The 21,207-nt window shown below is 40.5% G+C and overlaps 1 protein-coding gene across 1 annotated transcript in view; it reads right to left on the bottom strand.

Annotated features, from left to right (window-relative positions):
- The window catches only part of LOC124552344 (DNA (cytosine-5)-methyltransferase 1-like), a 52,688-nt gene extending 43,648 nt beyond the window's left edge, over positions 1-9,040 (bottom strand). Inside the window, exons 1-2 of the mRNA XM_047126613.1 lie at positions 8,962-9,040; positions 8,717-8,868 (exon numbers count right to left, since the gene is read on the bottom strand). Coding sequence (XP_046982569.1) covers positions 8,717-8,868; positions 8,962-9,040 — 231 coding nt within the window. The remainder of the gene's footprint in view (positions 1-8,716; positions 8,869-8,961) is intronic.
- Between the last annotated feature and the right edge of the window lie 12,167 nt (positions 9,041-21,207).

The following is a 21,207-nucleotide window of genomic DNA, read 5'->3' as shown; positions in this document are numbered from 1 at the left end:
ACACACACACACACACACACACACACACACACAGGGAGAGAGGGGGGGGGGCGAGAGAGCAGAGAGAGAGAGAGAGAGAGAGAGAGAGAGAGATATGTGGTGTGTCTAAAAAGTTTGGTGGATGCTATCAGACAACAAACAAAACAAAAGTTACAAACAAATGTTCTTTATTGCCCTTCAAACTAGTTGCCACCCACTACAAAACACTTCTGACAATGTTCATACAGCTTCTGGAAACTATCAGCAAAGGCCTCCTGGGGAATTGATCACAGAATGGCTGTCACATGATCTTTGATGTCTTTCATGTCTGCACAACGTTCACCTTTCATGGCTGCCTTCAACCAGGAAAACAGGAACAAGTCCACAGGAGCCAGGGGAGTATGGAGGGTGCTCAAGAACAGTTACCATCTTCTGCACCAGGAACTGGCACACACAGGTTGTGCAGTGTGCAGGGGAATTGTCATGGAGCAGCATCCCAGTCCTGTGCCACTCTGGCCGAACCCACCAGATACACTGTAGCAAGTGGTTCAAAACAGACTGGTTAAATGTAGCATAAATGGTTTCACCTGCAGGAACAAAATCCTTGTGGATGAATGCCATTGTTGTCGAAGGAGGCAATCGACAGTGTTTTCACCTCGGATTCTTTCAGATGGCTTTTTTTTGGTCGTGGGGAAGACAGTGAATAATGTGGCATCGACTGTCGTTTTGATCCCAGATCAAACTGGTAGCACCAGGTCTCCCCTCCTGTGACGATTGTGTTCTGAAGCAATGGATCCTGGGCACACATGGAAATGAAATCACCAGACATTTCCATTTATTTTGCTTTCTGCTCATCTGTGAGCTTGTGCAGCACAAATCGGGAGCAGATCTCCCCCTTACCCAAATCATCATGGATGATGGTGTACACCATGTCCTTGCTAATGCCCAATTCTTCCACAATTAATCTGAGAGTCTGTCACTGATCTTGTGCCAGCGTTTGCCACACTTTCCCAATCTTTTCTGGGGTTCAGCTTGGCGATGGCCAACCTAAATGTCTCTTATCCTAAGTTGCTTCCTTCCCTTCACAGAAGCATTTAAACCATTCATAAACACATTTTCTGCTCACAGATTCCCTTCCGTACATCTGCACCAACATTCCATGTGTCTCCATTGCAGTCTTCCCCAATTTGTAACAGTACTTGATGTTTACATGTTGCTCCATTTGTGATGGATCTGGGAGATGTGTTATTTTCTACCGGATTTATCGATACCAAATCTAATGAGGGAGGTTCTAAATGTTTTCTTATATTTTTGTCAGAATGCTTTTTGTGAATTGTAATTTGCCTTATTTTATGCTAATTGGCTTCTATGTTCAAGAGTGACAGCATATTGGTTAATATTAGTAGATGTGACAAATAATATCAAAGAGACTGGTTACAAGCGGAAGCTTGTGTGTTGTGTGAAATGTCTTTGATACTGGAGTCAGTCGGCAGTGAATACTCGCTGTGTGACGGTGGAACAATGTTCAGGTCCCTGTTATAATAATTTGCAAGTGACCAGCAAAAATGAGTTATTCTACTACTTTTTTATATAAACATCAAGAAGGAAGCACATTTAGAAAAATGGTATTTGAAGCACCAAAAATGAGGCAAACACATTGAACCAGGACATTTCCGCAGCCGATCAAACAGCATTATGGAATCATACTTTCACTAGACGACTGAAGCCAACACAAAAAAAAGTCAAATATCATCTTATAAACATCCATGGAAAAGTGCATACTGGCACGAAATATGCTAAATTCAAGTATATAAAAAAAGTGAGCATATTTCACATTGCACTGTGACACTTCCTCTCACACTATGTTCAATTGGTCGCAGTCTGTTTACACAGCCAGGCACATGCAGTGCATTCTGTGTATTGATTCTCCTGAAGTCTCTGAAGACCCATGCGCATGCACATACACACATGCAATAAGTTACCATTCAGATATGACACCATTCACTGAACTTTTTAGAGACACCACATACTTCAACTCTGTCAGCAATGAAATCTTGTTGATGATCTGGCAGTCTATATTCGTATACTCAGATTTTAGGAGGTAACACAGTTATCTATAGTGTAGTACTATCTGTAAAACACAAGATAATTATTCAAGCAGATCTTTATAACATTTCAAAACGGTGCAAAATTTGACAACTTGCTTCAAATGCTCAAACATGTAAAAATTCTGCACTTCACAAAGTGCAGAAATATAGTATGACTAAAATACTTATGATATGAAAGCAATAGATTGCTACTCACCAGAAAGATAAGACACTGAGTTGAAGACAGGCATGATGAAAAGACTGTTAGAAATGAGATTTTGGCCAAAGCCTTCTTTAGAAAAGAGAAATACACACACACACACACACACACACACACACACACACACACACCGACACACACACACACACAGTCACACAAGCAGGCACAGCACATACAGAGGTGACTACTAACTCTAGCCAGTCCAGCCAGATTGTCTGATTAGATTAGAATGTAACTATGTCAACAACAATAAAATACATGGTGAAATCATTTTTCTTTACTTATTTTATCACTAGGATTGAAGAGATCAATAATGCAAGCAGGCCCTTCTGTTTTGCAATGAGACAATGGAGTGTACTACCAGTGTTCATGGCCAAATTATTTCACATTGTTACAATTACTTTGTGTGCTAGCCTACATACCATAGGCTATCAAATTACTGACTACTCAGAGGTAGCCATTATTTGGGCAAAACTGGCATGGGACACGGTGGTGTTATGTTCCCAACTGCCAGGCCCTGTACCTATGTTCTGGATTGAATTCCAGGACCCTCTGCAGTGTCTCACGAAGTAAGAAAATAGAACAATGTTGATAGTGATCTGTGTGCTGACATAGGTTTCATACTCTCCCTTCCATCACCATCATACCCAGCAAACATGACATCACACTATACACAACCATTATAAATGCTTATACTCAGCAGGTACACGTGAGATGTAACTCAAATCTCATGTAAAGGAGCCATTGTGCATGGAGGAAGCATGTCCATTCCAAACAGGCAGCTGAGTAACCCCTCCCAGATGTCCCACACAGCCGGCCAGAGTGGCTGACTGGTTCTAGGCACTTCAGTCTGGAACCGCGCGACCGCTATGGTCGCAGGTTCGAATCCTGCCTCAGGCATGGATGTGTGTGATGTCCTTAGATTAGTTAGGTTTAAGTAGTTCTAAGTTCTAGGGGACTGATGACCTCCGATGTTAAGTCCCATAGTGCTCAGAGCCATTTGAACCATTTTGTCCCACACAAAAACATCATAAAACTGTTTCTTCCTTTTCTCACTAGGCATCGAATGTTTATCTGAGTTTGGTAATATGCTATTGCTGTCACATCTGTTAGTCTTACATGTCACTGAATATATCGTATATCATCAAAATGTATCTATATGTATGAGTGAAGCATAATGACAACATTTCAACAAGAGGTAATGTATGTTGAATGGTTTATTCAGATCAAATTGGATACAGAGGTCCAGAAACACTATACGAAGGGACAACCCTTGTGAATGTCAATACGGTGGTGGTACAGCAATTTTAGGCAGACAGGAAGCGTCAATGTGAAGAATCGTATTGGATGACAGAGAACAAGTGAAGCCGACACAAAATGGAAACGGTTGGCCTTTCAACATTAACACCATAAATCTGTTCAGAGGTCATAACATGAGCTGCAAAATCCCTAGGGTGACAGTGCATCAGGTCCTTCTGAAATGTTTACAGATGTATCCATACTGATAGCAACTGTTGCACTCACTGAAACAAGACAACAAGCCATAAAGTATTCAATTTGCTGTGGATGTTCTTCAATGTTTAGTGGAGGATGGAGATTTTCCAAACAATCCAGCATTTTCTGGTGAAGCAACATTCCACATGCATGTTAAGGTAAACATATACAATGTTTGTATTTGGGGCACAACAATGTAACTGCCCAAGAGTAAATGTTTGGTGGTGTTTGAAGGTTCACTGCATTGTGGGACCTTTTTTTTCACAGAAAATTGCTAATTCTAACACTTATCCTGATATACTGGAGCTGTTTGCATTACCACAAGATGGTGCACTGCCACACTGGTCTTGGACTGTTCAAAATGTTCTAGACCGGTTGTTTCCAGGCCACTGGATTGGTAGGGATGGTCCAATGCCCTGGTATCCTAGGTTTCACTTATTTTTGTGGTAGTAGTCGAGGACAGAGTCTGGCAAACAACTGTCAACTACATCAATGATTTAAAGAACTAAATCACTGATGCAAGTGTAGATAAAGCTCAAATATGGACTGGCTGTTGTAGATGCCACCAAACGTGCACATGTTGAAATTGATTGAATGGCATAAAAACTTTGTGAGATAGTGTGCCCCAAAAGTCAAACATAGTGTAAATATCTTAATTAGTTTGGATGCTATAACACATTAAACTTGTACTCTATCTTTTCTTTTTTTGGAAACTGTTAATGATATAATTGTGAGCTGTACTCATAATTATACCATGAACAGTTTCCAACATGTCTTTAAAGACCTATCAACTCAGCATGGTACAGAAGTAAGAACCACAACAAAGGAAATTATTTTTTTATATTATGGAGTTTATTTATTTATTTGTTTGTTTGCTGTCCATATAGAAATCAGTTTTCAGACACTGTCATAGATTTTAGTTCATGTATACAAAGGCTAGTTGACATACACAAGTGCACATACTGATATAAATAGTGAAGGTCAAAAATTATCATTTTTTGTTGCAAAAACAAACTTATGCTATATACACTATTTTACAAAGTGATATTACAACTTGAAATCTTCTACTGAATAGTAGCTTTTCTCTATTAATAAATGCTTAAGTTTATACTTTAAAGTGTTTAAATTAGCTTTCTTGAGGTCAGATGGAAGTTTGTTATAAAATATGGTTTCTATTGTTTGTGGACTACAGTTTGTAGCTTTTTTTTACTTGCAATTCTGTGAAGATTTTCCCTTCTCCATATACAGTGCCTATGTACGTTACTGTTTGTTACATTATAGTCTGGATTTAGTTTCACAAACACTAATTCTTGCAGGATGTACATAGAATAGATGGTTAATATTTTGCTTTTTCTGAAGAGTTCTCTACAAGGCTCTCTCCTGTTTACCTCAGATACCACTCTTACTGCCTTTTTTTGTAGTCTGAAGAGCCTGTCTTTATATAGACAGTTGATGCCCCACCCCATACCTCGATACCATACTAAAGATGTGGCTGTATCACTCAAAAGTATATTTTCCTCAAGCTATCATGGTCTCAAAAGGCTGAGACCCTTTTTAGTAGATGCACATTTGTACTGATTTTCTCAAAATCACGGTCTATATGCTATTTCCATGACAGGTGTTTGTCAACAATTATACCCAATTTTTTTTTTTTTTTTTTTTTTGTTGGTATCTAAGGGCCAATGGAGATGTAAATTGATTTCTATTTACATTCTCATTATAGCTAAGCATAAACTGCATTGTCACTGTCTTCTCTTTATTTACGAGTAGCTTATTTGCACTAAGATAACTTGACAGAAAATTATAACTGATTTCACCACTGTTTGTAGTAGTTTGCACATTATAGCCCAAGCTGACAAAAGATGTGTCATCAGCATTGCTTACAATCTTGCAGTTTTAGGATTCTGTAAAATTGTTAACATACACAAAACAGAAAAGGACCCAATATACTGCCTTGAGGCACACCACATTGAATTATCTTTTGGGTTGATTTGGTTGTTACCAATCGTTCATTCTTTTTATGAGTTAGCTTGACACACTGTTTCCTGTCTTCCAAATAGGAGGTAATGAGTTATAAGTCTATTCCTTTCACTCTGTATGCTTCTGATTTATGCAATAGAATTGTATGATTCACAGTATCTACAGCTTTACTCACATCCACGAAGGTGCCTGTTACCTTGTCTCCTTAAGCTAGCTTGCTTAACATTTGATGTATAAAGATTGCTCCTGCTGTTACAGTAGATCTTTCTTTTCTAAAACCATGTTGTAAATTGTTAAATAGATTATGTTTGATGAAATATGCCTCAAGGCATATATCCCAAGCTTTGGAGTTAATGATATTTACCTATAGTTTTTCATGTCAGTTTTTATTCCCTTCTTATACACTCGGAGGATTTCGGTGATTTTCAAAAGACCAGGATATTCTCCATGGCAGATGGAGATATTTATTAGATGTGTCAAAGGCTTCACTAATTCTCCTCTGCATTCCTTTAGCAGCTTATGTGACATCAATTTCCATAGTAAGAGCTCTATGGTCGGATATGTCATTTTGACAGTGGTTATATTTATATCCTCCTTTGTTATGTTTGTGAGAATGTGGTCAATGCATGCCTGTCTTCCTACAGCAATTCTTGTACTTTCTGAGTTTATGTGACAATAGTTATAATGCTGAAGCAAGTCAACATAACACAAATAATTATTGCTATTATATAAAGAGTCTGTGTTGATGTCTCCAACAAACAGCAAGTGTTTTTATTCACTGATGTCTTCTCCAGCATGTCTTCCAGATGACTGAAAAATTCTATAGTCAGGTTGTTGTTCCCTAGTTTTAAATGTATTGCTGCCATCTTAAGTATCATTTCTTTACTCAGATCATCAATCCACTTGACTTTTTCACATGCTATATTATGCTGCAAATCCCTACCCCTCCACCTTTATGTGTCCTTCTACAGTACAAGTTCCTTAGCCTGTATCCATATGCTTCCTCTTCCTTGCAACCTAATTCACTCACTATGAAGAAATGTGGCTTTGATTCATTTGGATATACATCCAAGTGCTTTGTTTTATTCATTATATACTGAACATTCTGGTATGTAAGGATCAAGTTTTACTCTAAAAAGCATGCCTATCACCTTTGTGATTGTTAATTTTGTATAAGTCATCTTTCTCTGTGATAATTTTTATTATTTTCTCACATAAAAGTTTCTTTACTTCAAAATTTACAAGCATCCCATGTTTGGTATGTAGGCATTTGTCTATTTTACCTATAACTACTATTCTACATTTTCCAAATGAGGCACACATCTGTTTGATTTTGATGCTTGTTTTTTGTGTTCCTTGTTGACACATGAATTGTATGTTAGGTTGTGTCTGTGAGGTAGCATTGTAATTGTTGTGTTTTGAGGTTTGTTGGTGTCTAAGAACTTTTCCATTGTGCCACATTTCCTGTGGCATTGTTGGCACCAGCTATGCGCATGACATATTCATTTTCATCTTTCATTTTTACCTGCAGGTCAATATCAGTAACATTTTTCATACTTGCACCCGATTTTACTATTCTCATTGCTTGGAAGTCTTTGTTATTGTCTTGTAAAATACTCGCCAGGTTCCTGCCATGGTATTCTGTTAAGAAAAGAACACTGTACCTTTTTTGAAACTGATTCTTTGTTCTGTCATCACTGTGGTTAGCTGTTTATGAACTTCATTGCCATCCTGATTCTTTGTTCTGTCATCACTGTGATTTGCTGTTTATGAACTTCATTGCCATCACACTTCATACTTCCATGTTTATCACTAACACCTCTTTCAGTAGTAATTGCATTTGACTATCACTCACAAATGCGCATGATTTTTGTGGTGATAACAGTTCATAATATTTGTAGATGTTAGTTTTTTCATATTTGTATTTGGAACAGTTTGGCTATCATGTGAAAGTATACATGATTTTTTGATGGATCACACATGTAGGTTTTTCACATCACTCATTAGGACTTCAATTGTTAGTTGAAGACTACTTACATGATCATTTAGCTTCCTGGTTTGATCGCTACAACTCATGCACATGCTGCATTTACTGGTATAATTTTCACTTTTACACATGAATACTAAGTGTGTCTATACAAGCAGCCAACAAGATGTCTTCTCACACTGTGGTAAATTTATGCAATTTTAAACTGATGAGATGGAACTGTGTAATTAGTTAGTTAGTTTCATGTTCCAGGAATCATCTGTATGATAAATCATAATTATGTGGAATGAGTCAGTTTAGACTGACATTACACATTCAATTGTAAATATGGCTACATGCTGACCATTTACAAGTTATTTTTTTTTTTTTTTATATATACAGATGTTAGTTAGTAATTCCTACGAACAATCTTTTACACATTATAATAATAGAAATTCTTATACAGAATAGAAGGAGATATCAAGGAGAAACTTTTTCATCTTGTTTTCGAATTTTACTTTGCTGCGTGTCAGACATTTTATATTACTGAGTAAATGATCAAACATTTTGGTTCCAAAATTGTGCACCCCTTTTTGGCTAAACACAACCACACTGTGGAGTAATGTACATCTTTTTTTTCTTGTAGTATTGTAATTATGTACATCATTGTGGCTTTTAACAAACTTTATGAGGGAATAAATGTGTGGTGAAACAGTGGTTAAAACAGATGTCTGCAAGGTGATCATGGGTGAGTGCCACATATTATTCTTACAGCATGTTCTTGAACTATGAAGACTTATTTTCTTAAAGCTGGACTACCCTAGAACATTATTCCAGATGATGTTATTGAATGAAAATATGCAAAATGTGTCAACTTACTGATTTGTCTCTCCAAAAGATGTACTATGATTAAACGAGTATGTCTATACCTCTAAAGCTTCAGTCTAATTATTTAAGAAGGGTACCTAAACTGTTGAAATGTTTACTCACATTCATTACAAGCTGGAGCAACAAATTGCAATCATCCATTAAAACAGTGCAGTGTGGATGATTATGGCTGAAGGCTTCTGCAGCAGCCACATCTTTTTCTATTGCCCAGCATATTTCAGCAACACCTGACTGCTGAAGACCATATGAAAGACCTAGTAGGAGAGAGAAGGAAAGGAGTTCATAATATATTTCAGGGGACACAAATGACATACTCTAGCTGCTAATGACATACAAATATATGCTACCTCCGCAACCAGCAAAAATATCCAGTGTTCTCAACTTCCTGTTAACATCTGGCCAGTATTTCACCTCACCTGCATCCATCCTACCCTGGCTGTCCTGCAAAACAAGAAATGGAAACAGATCTTACTAATATTGTCTGTCATCAAGACTTGATGCTTGCTGCAATGTTAATACACAATATTAACCCTTTCATGGCTACAGGCATATGTAGAAAGCCCAGGCGGCTATAGGCAAACATGTACACTGAATAAGCAGAATGTCCAGAGAGCTACAGGCATTCATATATACCAGGCAGGTAGGAACACCTGACACCTAAGGGCACTCATGTACTCCTGGGTGTGGGAGTAGGCAAACTTTCACAATAGAATGGTGCCTCACTATTGTCTACATTTTAACATTCCTGACACTGCTGTCACTATCTGCTCTTCTTATTAACATTGGAAAGCACTATAGTTTTCACCTACTGCTGGTTCCTTTCTCCTTATGATCCAATCTAATAAATATAATTTGATTTTCTGATTTCCACAAGACAAAAGACACAAATATACATAAGTCTAGAGGACATGAATTATCCCAATGAACTGACATATTAGATGTTATTCTTGAAGCTTTCCTGGTGTACTGAATATTCTATGAGGTTTCAGCATTGCAGCCAGATCATAGTGACTTCTTACCACAATATTTAGGCTGGCAACTGACCAGCCATCTTCAGGTGAGTGCCCGCCACTGGAGACTGCTAGTTCACAGTGTCAGCTTTATAGCAAAAAATGGCATGGAGGCACATGCACATTAGTGGCTGTTACAGGAGCGTCCTCTATTGAAATCAACACCCTTTCCCAATACTATTCCATCTGTAGTGCACAGGCACATTATAACTATATGAGCACCCTACGTCAGAACGCGCACTTGTGGTGCTAGAAACAAACATCAGATGTCACCAGATCTGTCATAATGAATAAAATGTTTTCTCCCAGAAGAAATTAAAGAGATCCCGGTGAGATCATTTAGGAATTCAGTAATTAAATAATCTGTGGAAATACGCCTAACACAAGATCTCATAAATCACTATGGTGGCTTTCAACTGGACAAGGCTTGGATCCTGTGATCTCTTTAATTTCTTCTGAGAGAAAACATTTCTTTATAATGTTTTCTTTTAGCACCATGAGCACAAGTTCTGACAGAGGGTAGACATGTAGTTTCACCTTTACGCATGTGCCTATGCACCACAGATGGAACAGTATTTGCAGAGGGTGTGGCTTTTGACTGAGGATGCTCCTATCATGGCCACCAATGCACACACGTCTCTGCACCAAGTTTTTCTATAAAGCCGACACCATGAATGAGCAGTCTCCAGTGGCAGACACTCATCTGAAGATGGCTGGACGGTTGCCAGCTGAAATATTGTGGCAATAAGTCAACATGATTTGATGGCTCAGATGTTACAAAAGGAGAACAGTGCAGCAATATAGCAAAATATGTGCAATTTCTCAGCAACTCCAGCAGCCACACACAACTGCAAATGGTATGCACTGCCAAACAAATGGAGCTTGTTTCCTAATCTACAAAGTACACAAACATACAAAATCTAGAAGGGCATGAATTATCCTATAGAACTAATGTATCAGATATTGAAAAAGCAAACAGTGCAAGAAAAGTTTGTACAGTTTCTCAATAACACTTGAAGCCACACGGAACAGAAAATGGTCTGGGTTTTGGGTGTCTTTGCTAGGTACTGCTCACTTTGAAACTATGTATCTTGAAATGTATATTTCTGATGTCAAGGAAATTTTAATCGGTTACAGGCACATATGTTGGTTGTGTAACTGTCTAGTTATAGGATTTTTCAGTCACAAATAAAAAAGTTCTTGTAATATTTCTAAAACAACTTTCTCTCAGCCCAGCATAAACTTATAACAGAAAGCTTGGATTAGTGTTGAAGCTCTCTTTTGTGGTTATCTGAAACTGCAACCACTGTGACCATACTGTGTGATACTGATTTTATAAAGAGTATTGTTGCAGAGTGGTTATATGCATCCTCAAAAGTGTTACTAGTCCACAGTGCCTATAGAGTACAGTGGTCCTGAGGTTGTGGTAACTGGCAGCCCACCAGGTGGATAATACGTTCGCCCCCATCAGGCAGCTGGGCAGGCAGGACACTTGACCTCAACAGCAGCAGAAGGGTTAATTAGCTGAGATTGGCTCAAAACGTGTCAGCTGATGTGTACCTTTCTCACAGTGTGTTGGTAGACTGTAGTACCACTACATTACAGTGAGGATGCACACTATGTCTGAACTCTTGCGGGAATCGGGTAAAGCTGTGAGCAATGAGAATAATGCACAGCGAATACTACAAGTTGAGAATGTGGGTCAGGTAGCATGTCCAGATAACAAAAGCAGCTAACGCGACCACTCACATAAAGTGGGAAATCCAGGTTTGTGTCCTGGTCTAGCACAAATTTTTACTTGTCATCACTGAATTTAATTCAATGCCCAATTGTGATGAGATCTGTATTTCGTTTAAATCATTTAAATCATGTAAACAAAGTAATGCAGACTCAGGAACAATGTAACGAAAGATGTTCTAATATTAAAGAGTTCCTTTATTAGAATGTTAAAAGGCACAGTTAATTGTTTCATCAAAAACTCTCAATTGAGTCGGTCCAGCACGAAGGTGTTGCAGGTTCTCATAACAGGTGCCCAAAATCTATGTGTGGGGAATTAGTTCACACAATTCTTTTAAGACAACATGAGAAACATCATTTATGTTCTTGAGTTCTAGTAAAAAGGTGATCTTACACAGTGGTGAAGGAAACATGCACATACAAATTTAGCATAGTGATCAAAGCAAAATAAAATTACCAAGAAACAAACCTGAGGTACATTTGGTGAAGCTAATCTAACACAGAGATCAAAATAAAATACAATACACAAATAAATGAACTTGAGGTACCGTAAGTGAAGCTAATCTAGCACAGTGAGTGAAGCAAATACAAAAAATGAATTTTTAGTTACTACTGGGGCTAATCTGACATAATTGAGGATTTCAGGCTTTAAGGCCACATGCATGCTACTGTGGTGGTTTGTGTATAGTTCACAAAAAGAAGTCAGAGCTTGCTGCACTTGCTATTATTTAACAGGCTCTGTGAATCAGATATTCCAGTCTTTGGATGCAAGACCACAATGCAACTGCTGAATAATGTTGTCCTGAAGTATGGTATCACTCTTGCCTATTGGTTCTCCATAAGTATTGTGGGAGCCGGCAGTGCTGTTTGTTTCATAGACACATAAAACTGACTCACATTGATGTCTTCACAGATAATTTGCCTATCTGATAGCACTATGGCAAGCCATTAAGTTCTGATAATGAAATAAACTTAATGTAAACTTCACACCAAAGGAACATTAAGTTGCTGCACTCATCGTGTGGACAGCTTGGTGTCTGCATAGGAAGTGCTGGGAGTTGGGAACGCTTCCTCATGCATGCTTTTGGTAAAAACTACATGTGCTGTGGTAAAGAAATGTCTGACAGAGAAAACTCTTTTACTCCGATGCATACAGTTTGTGATGTGGTTTTTTGCTTGGTGACATTGTAACAAAACAGGCTGTATGAGGTCACGTGGAGTACCCAATACAGCAGGTTTCGTAGTATGCGATATATGCTTAAACAGATGTGGGTAGTGTATAAGGACACTTAGTGACTAAGATCACTTAGTGCAACAGAGTGAAATAGTTGTAACAAAAATGTTAAATTGTGTCACAGACCAATTAATTTATGTCCTTAATCAGGTCAAGTAATGTACAGTTACGATAAGTCATTATCACTTTGAAGTTTCAGGATGTTTAGAAGAGAAAGAACAAGTTTGGAATCAGTGTTAATATTGTATAAATGTTAGTAACCTTTTTCATTCAGTTTTGTAATTATAATTCAATTAGTAAGACTGTTTGTTTACCATAACGTGAATTAACTGTATAAACCATTAATTTTAAAATTGCGAGTCAGGACAACATGTTCTTACAGAAATCATCAACTAAAAATCTGTAATTGAACTTGTAATTCTGGAACATTCTATAGAAGAAATTCAGTGCAATGTCCACAGATTATGAGAACTAGAGAATATTCATTTAAACTGGAGACATAACCTGATTCAGAAAGACAATTTGTATCATAAATAATGTCAAAGATCATAATTGTTAAAAGATGTATAAATACACCTTTCCCAAAGCCTTGGAGTGAGTGCAGTTGAAGTACTATCTGGTGTGTTCCAGTTCCTGGGAAGTTGTGACACTTAGCTGTTGTATATATGTGTGTGATAAAGAATGCTACAGCCGCAGGTTCGAATCCTGCCTCGGGCATGGATGTGTGTAAAGTCCTTAGGTTAGTTAGGTTTAAGTAGTTCTAAGTTCTAGGGGACTGATGACCTTAGAAGTTAAGTCCCATAGTGCTCAGAGCCATTTGAACCCAAGCCTCATCCCAGTTACATGATTTGCAGACCCTTAGAAAACCTTCAAATCAAATGGCTCCAAGCACTACGGGACAGAACATCTGAGGTCATCAGTCCCCTAGACTTAGAACTACCTAAACCTAACTAGCCTAAGGACATCACACAGATCCATGCCCGAGGCAGGATTCGAACCTGCGACCGTAGCAGCAGCACGGTTCCGGACTGAAGCGTCTAGTACCGCTCGGCCACGGCGGCTGGCAGAAACCTTCGCTCAGTTCCAAATACACTGACGGAAAAAGCGTAACACTAGGAAAGAGTTGTTCGACATAAACAACAATTGATAGGTGTGTTTCTACATGTAACAGATTATATCTGTTCAAAGTTCGATCCAATTGCGCCACTAATAGGATGCGTATGTAACGGTCGTAAACGCAACATACCTTAGAGATTGCACTTGGCGAGCTGTCAGACAAAGATACCTTTAAGGCGACAAGTACTCCATTATCAGCACATCAGTGGCTTTGAACGACGTCATGTACCAGGGCTATGAGAGCTGGATGTTCCTTCTGCGATACTGCACAGAGACTAGGCAGGAAGGTAGCATTGTACGTGATTGCTGGCTGCAGTGGCGACGAAAAAGTACGGTTGCAAGAAGACCAGCTTCCGAGAGGGGAAAAGTCGTGCCCGGCGTATGGCGGTGGCACATCGTACTGCATCTGCAGCAGCAGTTGGCACCGCAGTGACGTAGCGAACTGTTACAAATTGGTTACTTCGAGGACAGCTCCAACACAGACGCCATGTAGCGTGCGTTCCACTGACACCAAAACACCGCCATTTGCGACTTCAGTAGTGTCAAACGAGAGCTCATTGGAGAGCTTGGTGGAGGTCTGTTGTGTTTTCTGATGGAAGCTGGTACTGCCTCGGTGCTAGTGATGGCCGTGTGTTGGTTAAAAGGAGGTCAGTTGAGGGCCTGAAACCAACCAACCTGCCTGCATGCATGCTACAGACAGAGGACATATTCCTACTTCGTATGACAGCAGCAGCTTTCTAGTGGTTACCCAACGCTCCCAGGCTGCAAATCTGTACGTCGTTCTCCTGATTCTTCATATTGTGCTGCCATTTATGAACAGTATTACAGTGGGTGTTTTCCAAGGGGATAACGCTCTCCCACATACCGATGTTGTAGCCCAACATGCTCTACCGAGCGCCGACATGTTGCCTCGGCCTGCTCAGTCACCAGATCTGTCTCCAATAAAGCACATGTGTGACGTCATCGGACGTCAACACCAGCGTTAACTGTTCCTGTACTGACCGATCAAGTCCAATAGGCATGGAACACCATCCCACAAACTGACATCCAGCACAGTGCGTGCAGGTTTGCATTCAACATTCTAGCGGTTACGCCGACTATTAATGTACCAGCATTTCACATTTGGAATAGTTTATCTCGCACTTACATTAACCTGCATATATGTCCAAAGGAGCAGGCACTGCAGTAACTACAGCCGTTAAGAAGCACGTTAACAGACAACCATCAGCTGTACAATGTAACGATGACAATGAAAATTCGTGCAGGACCGGGGCTCGAAACCGGATTTCCCGCTTATCGCGAGCGGTCGCCTCACCATTTGGCTATCCGTGCACGATTCACGGCCAGACCCAATCTTCCATACGTCGTCAATCGCGTGCGCTTTGGGCGTGCATGCATGTCCGAAGGAACATTGCTTCGTAATTCGTAATAACACAGGCACTGTAATATCGTATTTACCCGCCGATATCGGGCAAACAATTTCCAGGTAAAATATCTCGCCTGTACGGGAATATCCATGATAGATGTACGAGTACAGGTCGTAGACGCATAGTCGACGGCAAAGGGAACTTTGGGTCTGGCCGTGAATCGTGCACGGATAGCCAAATGGTGCGGCAACGTAGCTCAGCGTGTTCGGTCTGAGGTTAGCTGCCCTCTGTAATAAAAAAACTGAATCAGTGGAACGACTATGAACTGGAACAAGCGTCAGGGGACATCCGCCATGAACAAATGCAATGAACTATAACGAACAAAATATACTACTGGACATTAAAATTGCTACACCAAGAAAAAATGCAGATGATACACGGGTATTCATCGGACACATATATTATACTACAACTGACATGTGAGTACATTTTCACGCAATTTGGGTGCACAGATCCTGAGAAATCAGTAAACAGAACAACCACCTCTGGCCGTAATAACGGCCTTGATACGCCTGGCCATTGAGTCAAACAGAGCATGGATGGCGTGCAAAGGGACAGCTGCCCATGCAGCTTTAACATGATACCACAGTTCATCAAGAGTAGTGACTGGCGTATTGTGACGAGCCAGTTGCTCGGCCACCATTGACCAGACGTTTTCAATTGGTGAGAGATATGGAGAATGTGCTGGCCAGAAAGGCCCGTACAGGAGCTGCAACATGTGGTCGTGCATTATCCTGCTGAAATGTAAGGTTTCGCAGGGATCGAATGAAGGGTAGATCCACGGGTCGTAACACATCTGAAATGTAACGTCCACTGTTCAAAGTGGCGTCAATGTGAACAAGAGGTGACCGAGACGTGTAAACAATGGCACCCCATACCATCACGCTGGGTAATACGCTAGTATGGCGATGACGAATACACGCTTCCAATGTGCGTTCATCGCGATGTCGCCAAACACGGATGCGACCATCACCATCATTATTCTGTAAACAGAACCTGGATTCATCCGAAGAAATGACGTTTTGCCATTCGTGCACCCAGGTTCGTCGTTGAGTACACCATCGCAGGCGTTCCTCTCTGTGATTCAGCATCAAGGGTAACTGCAGCCATGGTCTTCGAGCTGATAGTCCATGCTGCTGCAAACGTCGTCGAACTGTTCGTGGAGATGGTTGTTGTCTTGCAAACGTCCCCTTGTGTTGACTCACGGATCGAGACGTAGCTGCACGATCCGTTACAGCCACGCAGATAAGATGCCCGTCATCTCGACTGCTAGTAATACGAGGCCGCTGGGATCCAGCACGGCGTTCCGTATTACCTTCCTGAACCCACCGATTCCATATTCTGCTAATAGTGATTGGATCTCGACCAACGCGAGCAGCAATGTCGCTATACGATAAACCGCAATCGCGATAGGCTAGAATCCGACCTTTATCAAAGTCGGATACGTGACGGTAGGCGTTTCTCCTCCTTACACGAGGCATCACAACAACATTTCACCAGGCAACGCCGGTCAAGTGCTGTTTGTGTATGAGAAATCGGTTCGAAACTTTCCTCATGTCAGCACGTTGTAGATGTCGCCACCGGCGCCAACCTTGTGTGAATGCTCTGAAAGGCTAATAATTTGCATATCACAGCATCTGTTTCCTGTCGGTTAAATTTCGCGTCTGTAGCACGTAATCTTGGTGGTGTAGCAATTTTAATGGCCAGTAGTCTAAGATAACAAAAAAAAGAAGGTAAGGTCACCGCTCGCGATTAGCGGGAAATCCGGGTTCAAGACCCGTCCTGCACAAATTTTCACTGTTGTTTTTCCATTCTACACCTAATGGTTGTCGATATTCGCAATTGCAAATATATTTAATGTATTTCGTGAAAACTGTAGTTGCCGCAGTGGCTGTTCCTTTGTAGATCAAGCATGTCTAAATGAACTTTGCATCGTTATTCAGAATAACACAGGCACTGCAATGTATTATGAAAGAGGTTGAAATCATAAATTTCATTGAACAACCTATTTTTGTTATAATTGAATGCGACAGGCTAGATCACAGCCCTACGGTAACAAGGAGCAGTTATCAAACACGATTTAATTTTTCAAAAGGATCCAAGGTGTAAGCCGTTCGCAAGCCCTTCGTCTAATTCCAACTGATAAGCAGCTTAGCTGATGCTCTTTCGGGAAATGTTGGTCCAAGGCAAATTGTAGTTAGTCCTGACAACGTCGGCATGCTTTCTGGAATTATTGTGCAACACTCAGGAAAGTCGTGCGAAGATTTCTAGCAGACACTGATTTGAAACGTTTCAGCACGCAGAAAATACTGACACAGAGCCTACGCACGTATCCATTCAAAATCCAAAGCCGCCAGCCAATTTCAGGCTATGCGAAAGAGGACTGTCTTCGCAAACCATATTCTCTCAGCGACTGATAACGAAGAATTTGATGTTGACTGCATCAGGTTTACAGAGGAAGCACATTTCCATATAAATGAAGTCGTGAATAAACAAAACTAGCGATTGTGGGGTTCCGAAAATCCCCATTTGTTTGGAGTGATACAACTGTGTTCAACAGTGAACGTTATGTTACAATTTTCACTTTGCCGCCATACAGCTAGTGTTGGAGGATCAACCTCATCGCACCGAAGAGGTGTCTCACTTTCTTCATGAATACCTAGGAAACAGAGTCACTGCGTTGAATTATTGCTAATTTATTGCCGCAGGGAGACATTGGCCTCCATATTCGTCCGATTTAACCGCTTGCGACTACTTTTTGTGGGGCACGTGGAAAGACACTGTCTGCCGGAACCATCCCACAATTTGTATGGCATCTGAATCCATGCGAGGAGAAACCTGTGAAAACTCTTCCTCGCCGAACTGCGACCGTTATGGAGACTACAGATATTGTTACACGGTATTTGTGTGTAGTCGCGTGGTGGTGACTGTTTCTTTTTATGTTGTTCCTGGCTGGATGAGGATAGGGTGGTTTCCTCTCACTGCAACACGAAATGTACACGTCGTTAAAATACACTTTATTACAGGAACCAACTGAGTACTTAACTTCAATGAAGTCTAGTCTGTACTAATTTTTGAACCTTGTCCGTGTCCACGTCACAACCGTATACAATGAATGACGTTCCCTCACATCTAGCTAAGGTGCGAGGCGACGACTGTCACTGTGGAAGAGCACAGAGCGACGTACTGGTCTGCAATGCGAACTGAGTACCGATGTGACGTACTGAGGTACTCCGGTTGGGATATTGAGACAGCTCGGTCGGTGGGGGCCTGTATGCATTTGGGAAGCTCACTATGTTTCCAAAATAGAGCGATTTTTTCGCTAAAACATCATCACGCAAATGACTAACAATCCAATTAATAAGTTCAATACGGAGGTAGACTTAGAGAAAACTTTTGACAATGTTGACTGGATTACTCTCTTTCAAATTCTAAAGGTGGCAGGGGTAAAATACAGGAAGCGAAAGGCTATTTACAATTTGTACAGAAACCAGATGGCAGTTATAAGAGTCGAGGGGCATGAAAGGGAAGCAGCGTTTGGGAAGGGTTGTAGCCTCTCCCCGATGTTATTCAATCTGTATATTGAGCAAGCAATAAAGGAAACAAAAGAAAAATTCGGAGTAGAAAGAAAGAATGTGTGTGAAATCTTATGGGACTTAACTGCTAAGGTCATCAGCCCCTAAGCTTACACACTACTTAACCTAAATTATCCGAAGGACAAACACACACACCCATGCCCGAGGGAGGACTCGAACCTCCGCAGGGATCAGCCGCACAGCCTATGACTGCAGCGCCTAAGACCGCTCGGCTAATCCCGCGCGGCAATTCGGAGTAGGTATTAAAATCCATGGAGAAGAAATAAAAACTTTGAGGTTAGGCGATGACATTGTAATTCTGTCAGAGACAGCAAAGGACTTGGAAGAGTAGTTGAACGGAATGGATAGTGTCTTGAAAGGAGGATATAAGATGAACATCAACAAAAGCAAAACGAGGATAATGGAATGGAATTAAGTCTGATGATGCTGAGGGATTTAGATTATGAAATGAGACACTTAAAGTAGTAAAGGAGTTTTGCTATTTGGGGAGGAAAATAACTGATGATGGTCGGAGTAGAGAGGATATAAAATGTAGACTGGCAATGGCAAGGAAAGCGTTTCTGAAGAAGAGAAATTTGTTAACATCGAGTATAGATTTAAGTGTGAGGAAGTCGTTTCTGAAAGTATTTGTATGGAGTGTAGCCATGTATGGAAGTGAAACGTGGACGATAAATAGTTTGGACAGGAAGATAATAGAAGTTTTGGAAATGTGGTGCTACAGAAGAATGCTGAAGATTAGATGGGTAGATCACATAACTAATGAGGAGATATTGAATAGAATTGGGGATAAGAGCAGTTTGTGGCACAACTTGACAAGAAGAAGGGACCGGTTGGTAGGACATGTTCCGAGGCATCAAGGGATCATCAATTTAGTATTGGAGGGCAGCGTGGAGGGTAAAAATCGTAGAGGGAGACAAAGAAATGAATACACTAAACAGATTCAGACGGATGTAGGTTGCAGTTGGTACTGGGGGATGAAGAATCTTGCACAGGAGATAGTAGCATGGAGAGCTGCATCAAACCAGTCTCAGGACTGAAGACCACAACAACAGCAACAACAATACGAAAGTTAGGAAAGCAATAGATCGGTCGCATTTTTTGCTGGATGATAAACTAGGTGTGATTGAAAAATTATGGCGGTCAAATTACCTAAGATTAAGGCACAGGTAGGCAAAGTAGAAAAAAGCGTTAGGCTGATTGTGGATGGAAGGAAAGCGCCTAATGCCAAGTCGAACAAATATCTTAATAGTAAGTTGAAAGAACTATATGTGCTTGAAACCTCTTACAGTTTAAAGAATACTTATGAGTTAGCAAATTTCTTGAAGGATGTAGCAGTAGCAGAGGGCACATGTCTGATACCTTTTGATATAAAAAATTTGTATACTAATATTCCAATTAAAGAGTGTCTTGAAGCGCTCAAGAATAATTTGATAAAGCATTGTAAGCTGAGCCACGCCGAACTTGTGGAATCTGTCGATCTACTAGAAACGTCACTATCGTTTAACTGCTTTCAGTTTAATAACAAGTATTACAGTCAGCGTGACGGCTTAGCAATGGGCAGTTGCCTAGCTAGTACGCTAAACAGCCTGGAAAGTAAGTTATTCAGGGACAACATAGCGCTAAGAGAGAAAACGGTTTATTATAAGAGATATGTAGATGACATTATAGCCATCATCATAGGTGATAGAATAGATATCAATGATTATTTAAATGCGCTGAATGCTATGCATAAGCAGATCATATTTACAGTAGAAGTTGAAAGTAATAATAATATTAGCTACTTAGACCTCACTATTACTAAAGCAGCCGGCCGTCATACGTTTAGCATTTACAGCAAACCAGTAGCTACAGGCGTTGTTATTCATGCGCAATCCAACCATCCATCTAAGTATAAAAAGTCCAATTTTTGCTCAATGATACATGGGCTGTCAAAGCTGCCGTTGCAATGGAGCAGCGTTAGACAAGAGATAGATGACACTTCCTGGCAGATTAAAACTGTGTGCCGGACCGAGACTCGAACTCGGGACCTTTGCCTTTCGCGGGCAAGTGCTCTATCATCTGAGCTACCCAAGCACGACTCACGCCCCGTCCTGACAGCTTTACTTCTGCCAGAAACTCGTCTCCTACTTTCCAGACTTTACAGAAGCTCTCCTGCGAACCTTGCAGAACTAGCACTCCTGAAACAAAGGATATTGCGGAGACATGGCTTAGCCACAGCCTGGGGGATGTTTCCAGAATGAGATTTTCACTCTCCAGCGGAGTGTGCGCTGATATGAAATTTCCTGGCAGACAGTCGTGCTTCGGTAGCTCAGAAGGTAGAGCACTTGACTGCGAAAGGCAAAGGTCCCGAGTTCGAGTCTCGGTTCGGTACACAGTTTTAATCTGCCAGGAAGTTTCATAACAAAGTACACTCCGCTGCAGAGTGAAAATCTCATTCAAGAGATAGATGTTCTCAAGCATAGAGCCTGTAGCA

Source organism: Schistocerca americana, chromosome 10 (assembly GCF_021461395.2).
Source record: "Schistocerca americana isolate TAMUIC-IGC-003095 chromosome 10, iqSchAmer2.1, whole genome shotgun sequence".
Classification (NCBI taxonomy): Eukaryota; Metazoa; Arthropoda; class Insecta; order Orthoptera; family Acrididae; genus Schistocerca; species Schistocerca americana.
This window is presented reverse-complemented; position numbering and strand designations above follow the sequence as displayed.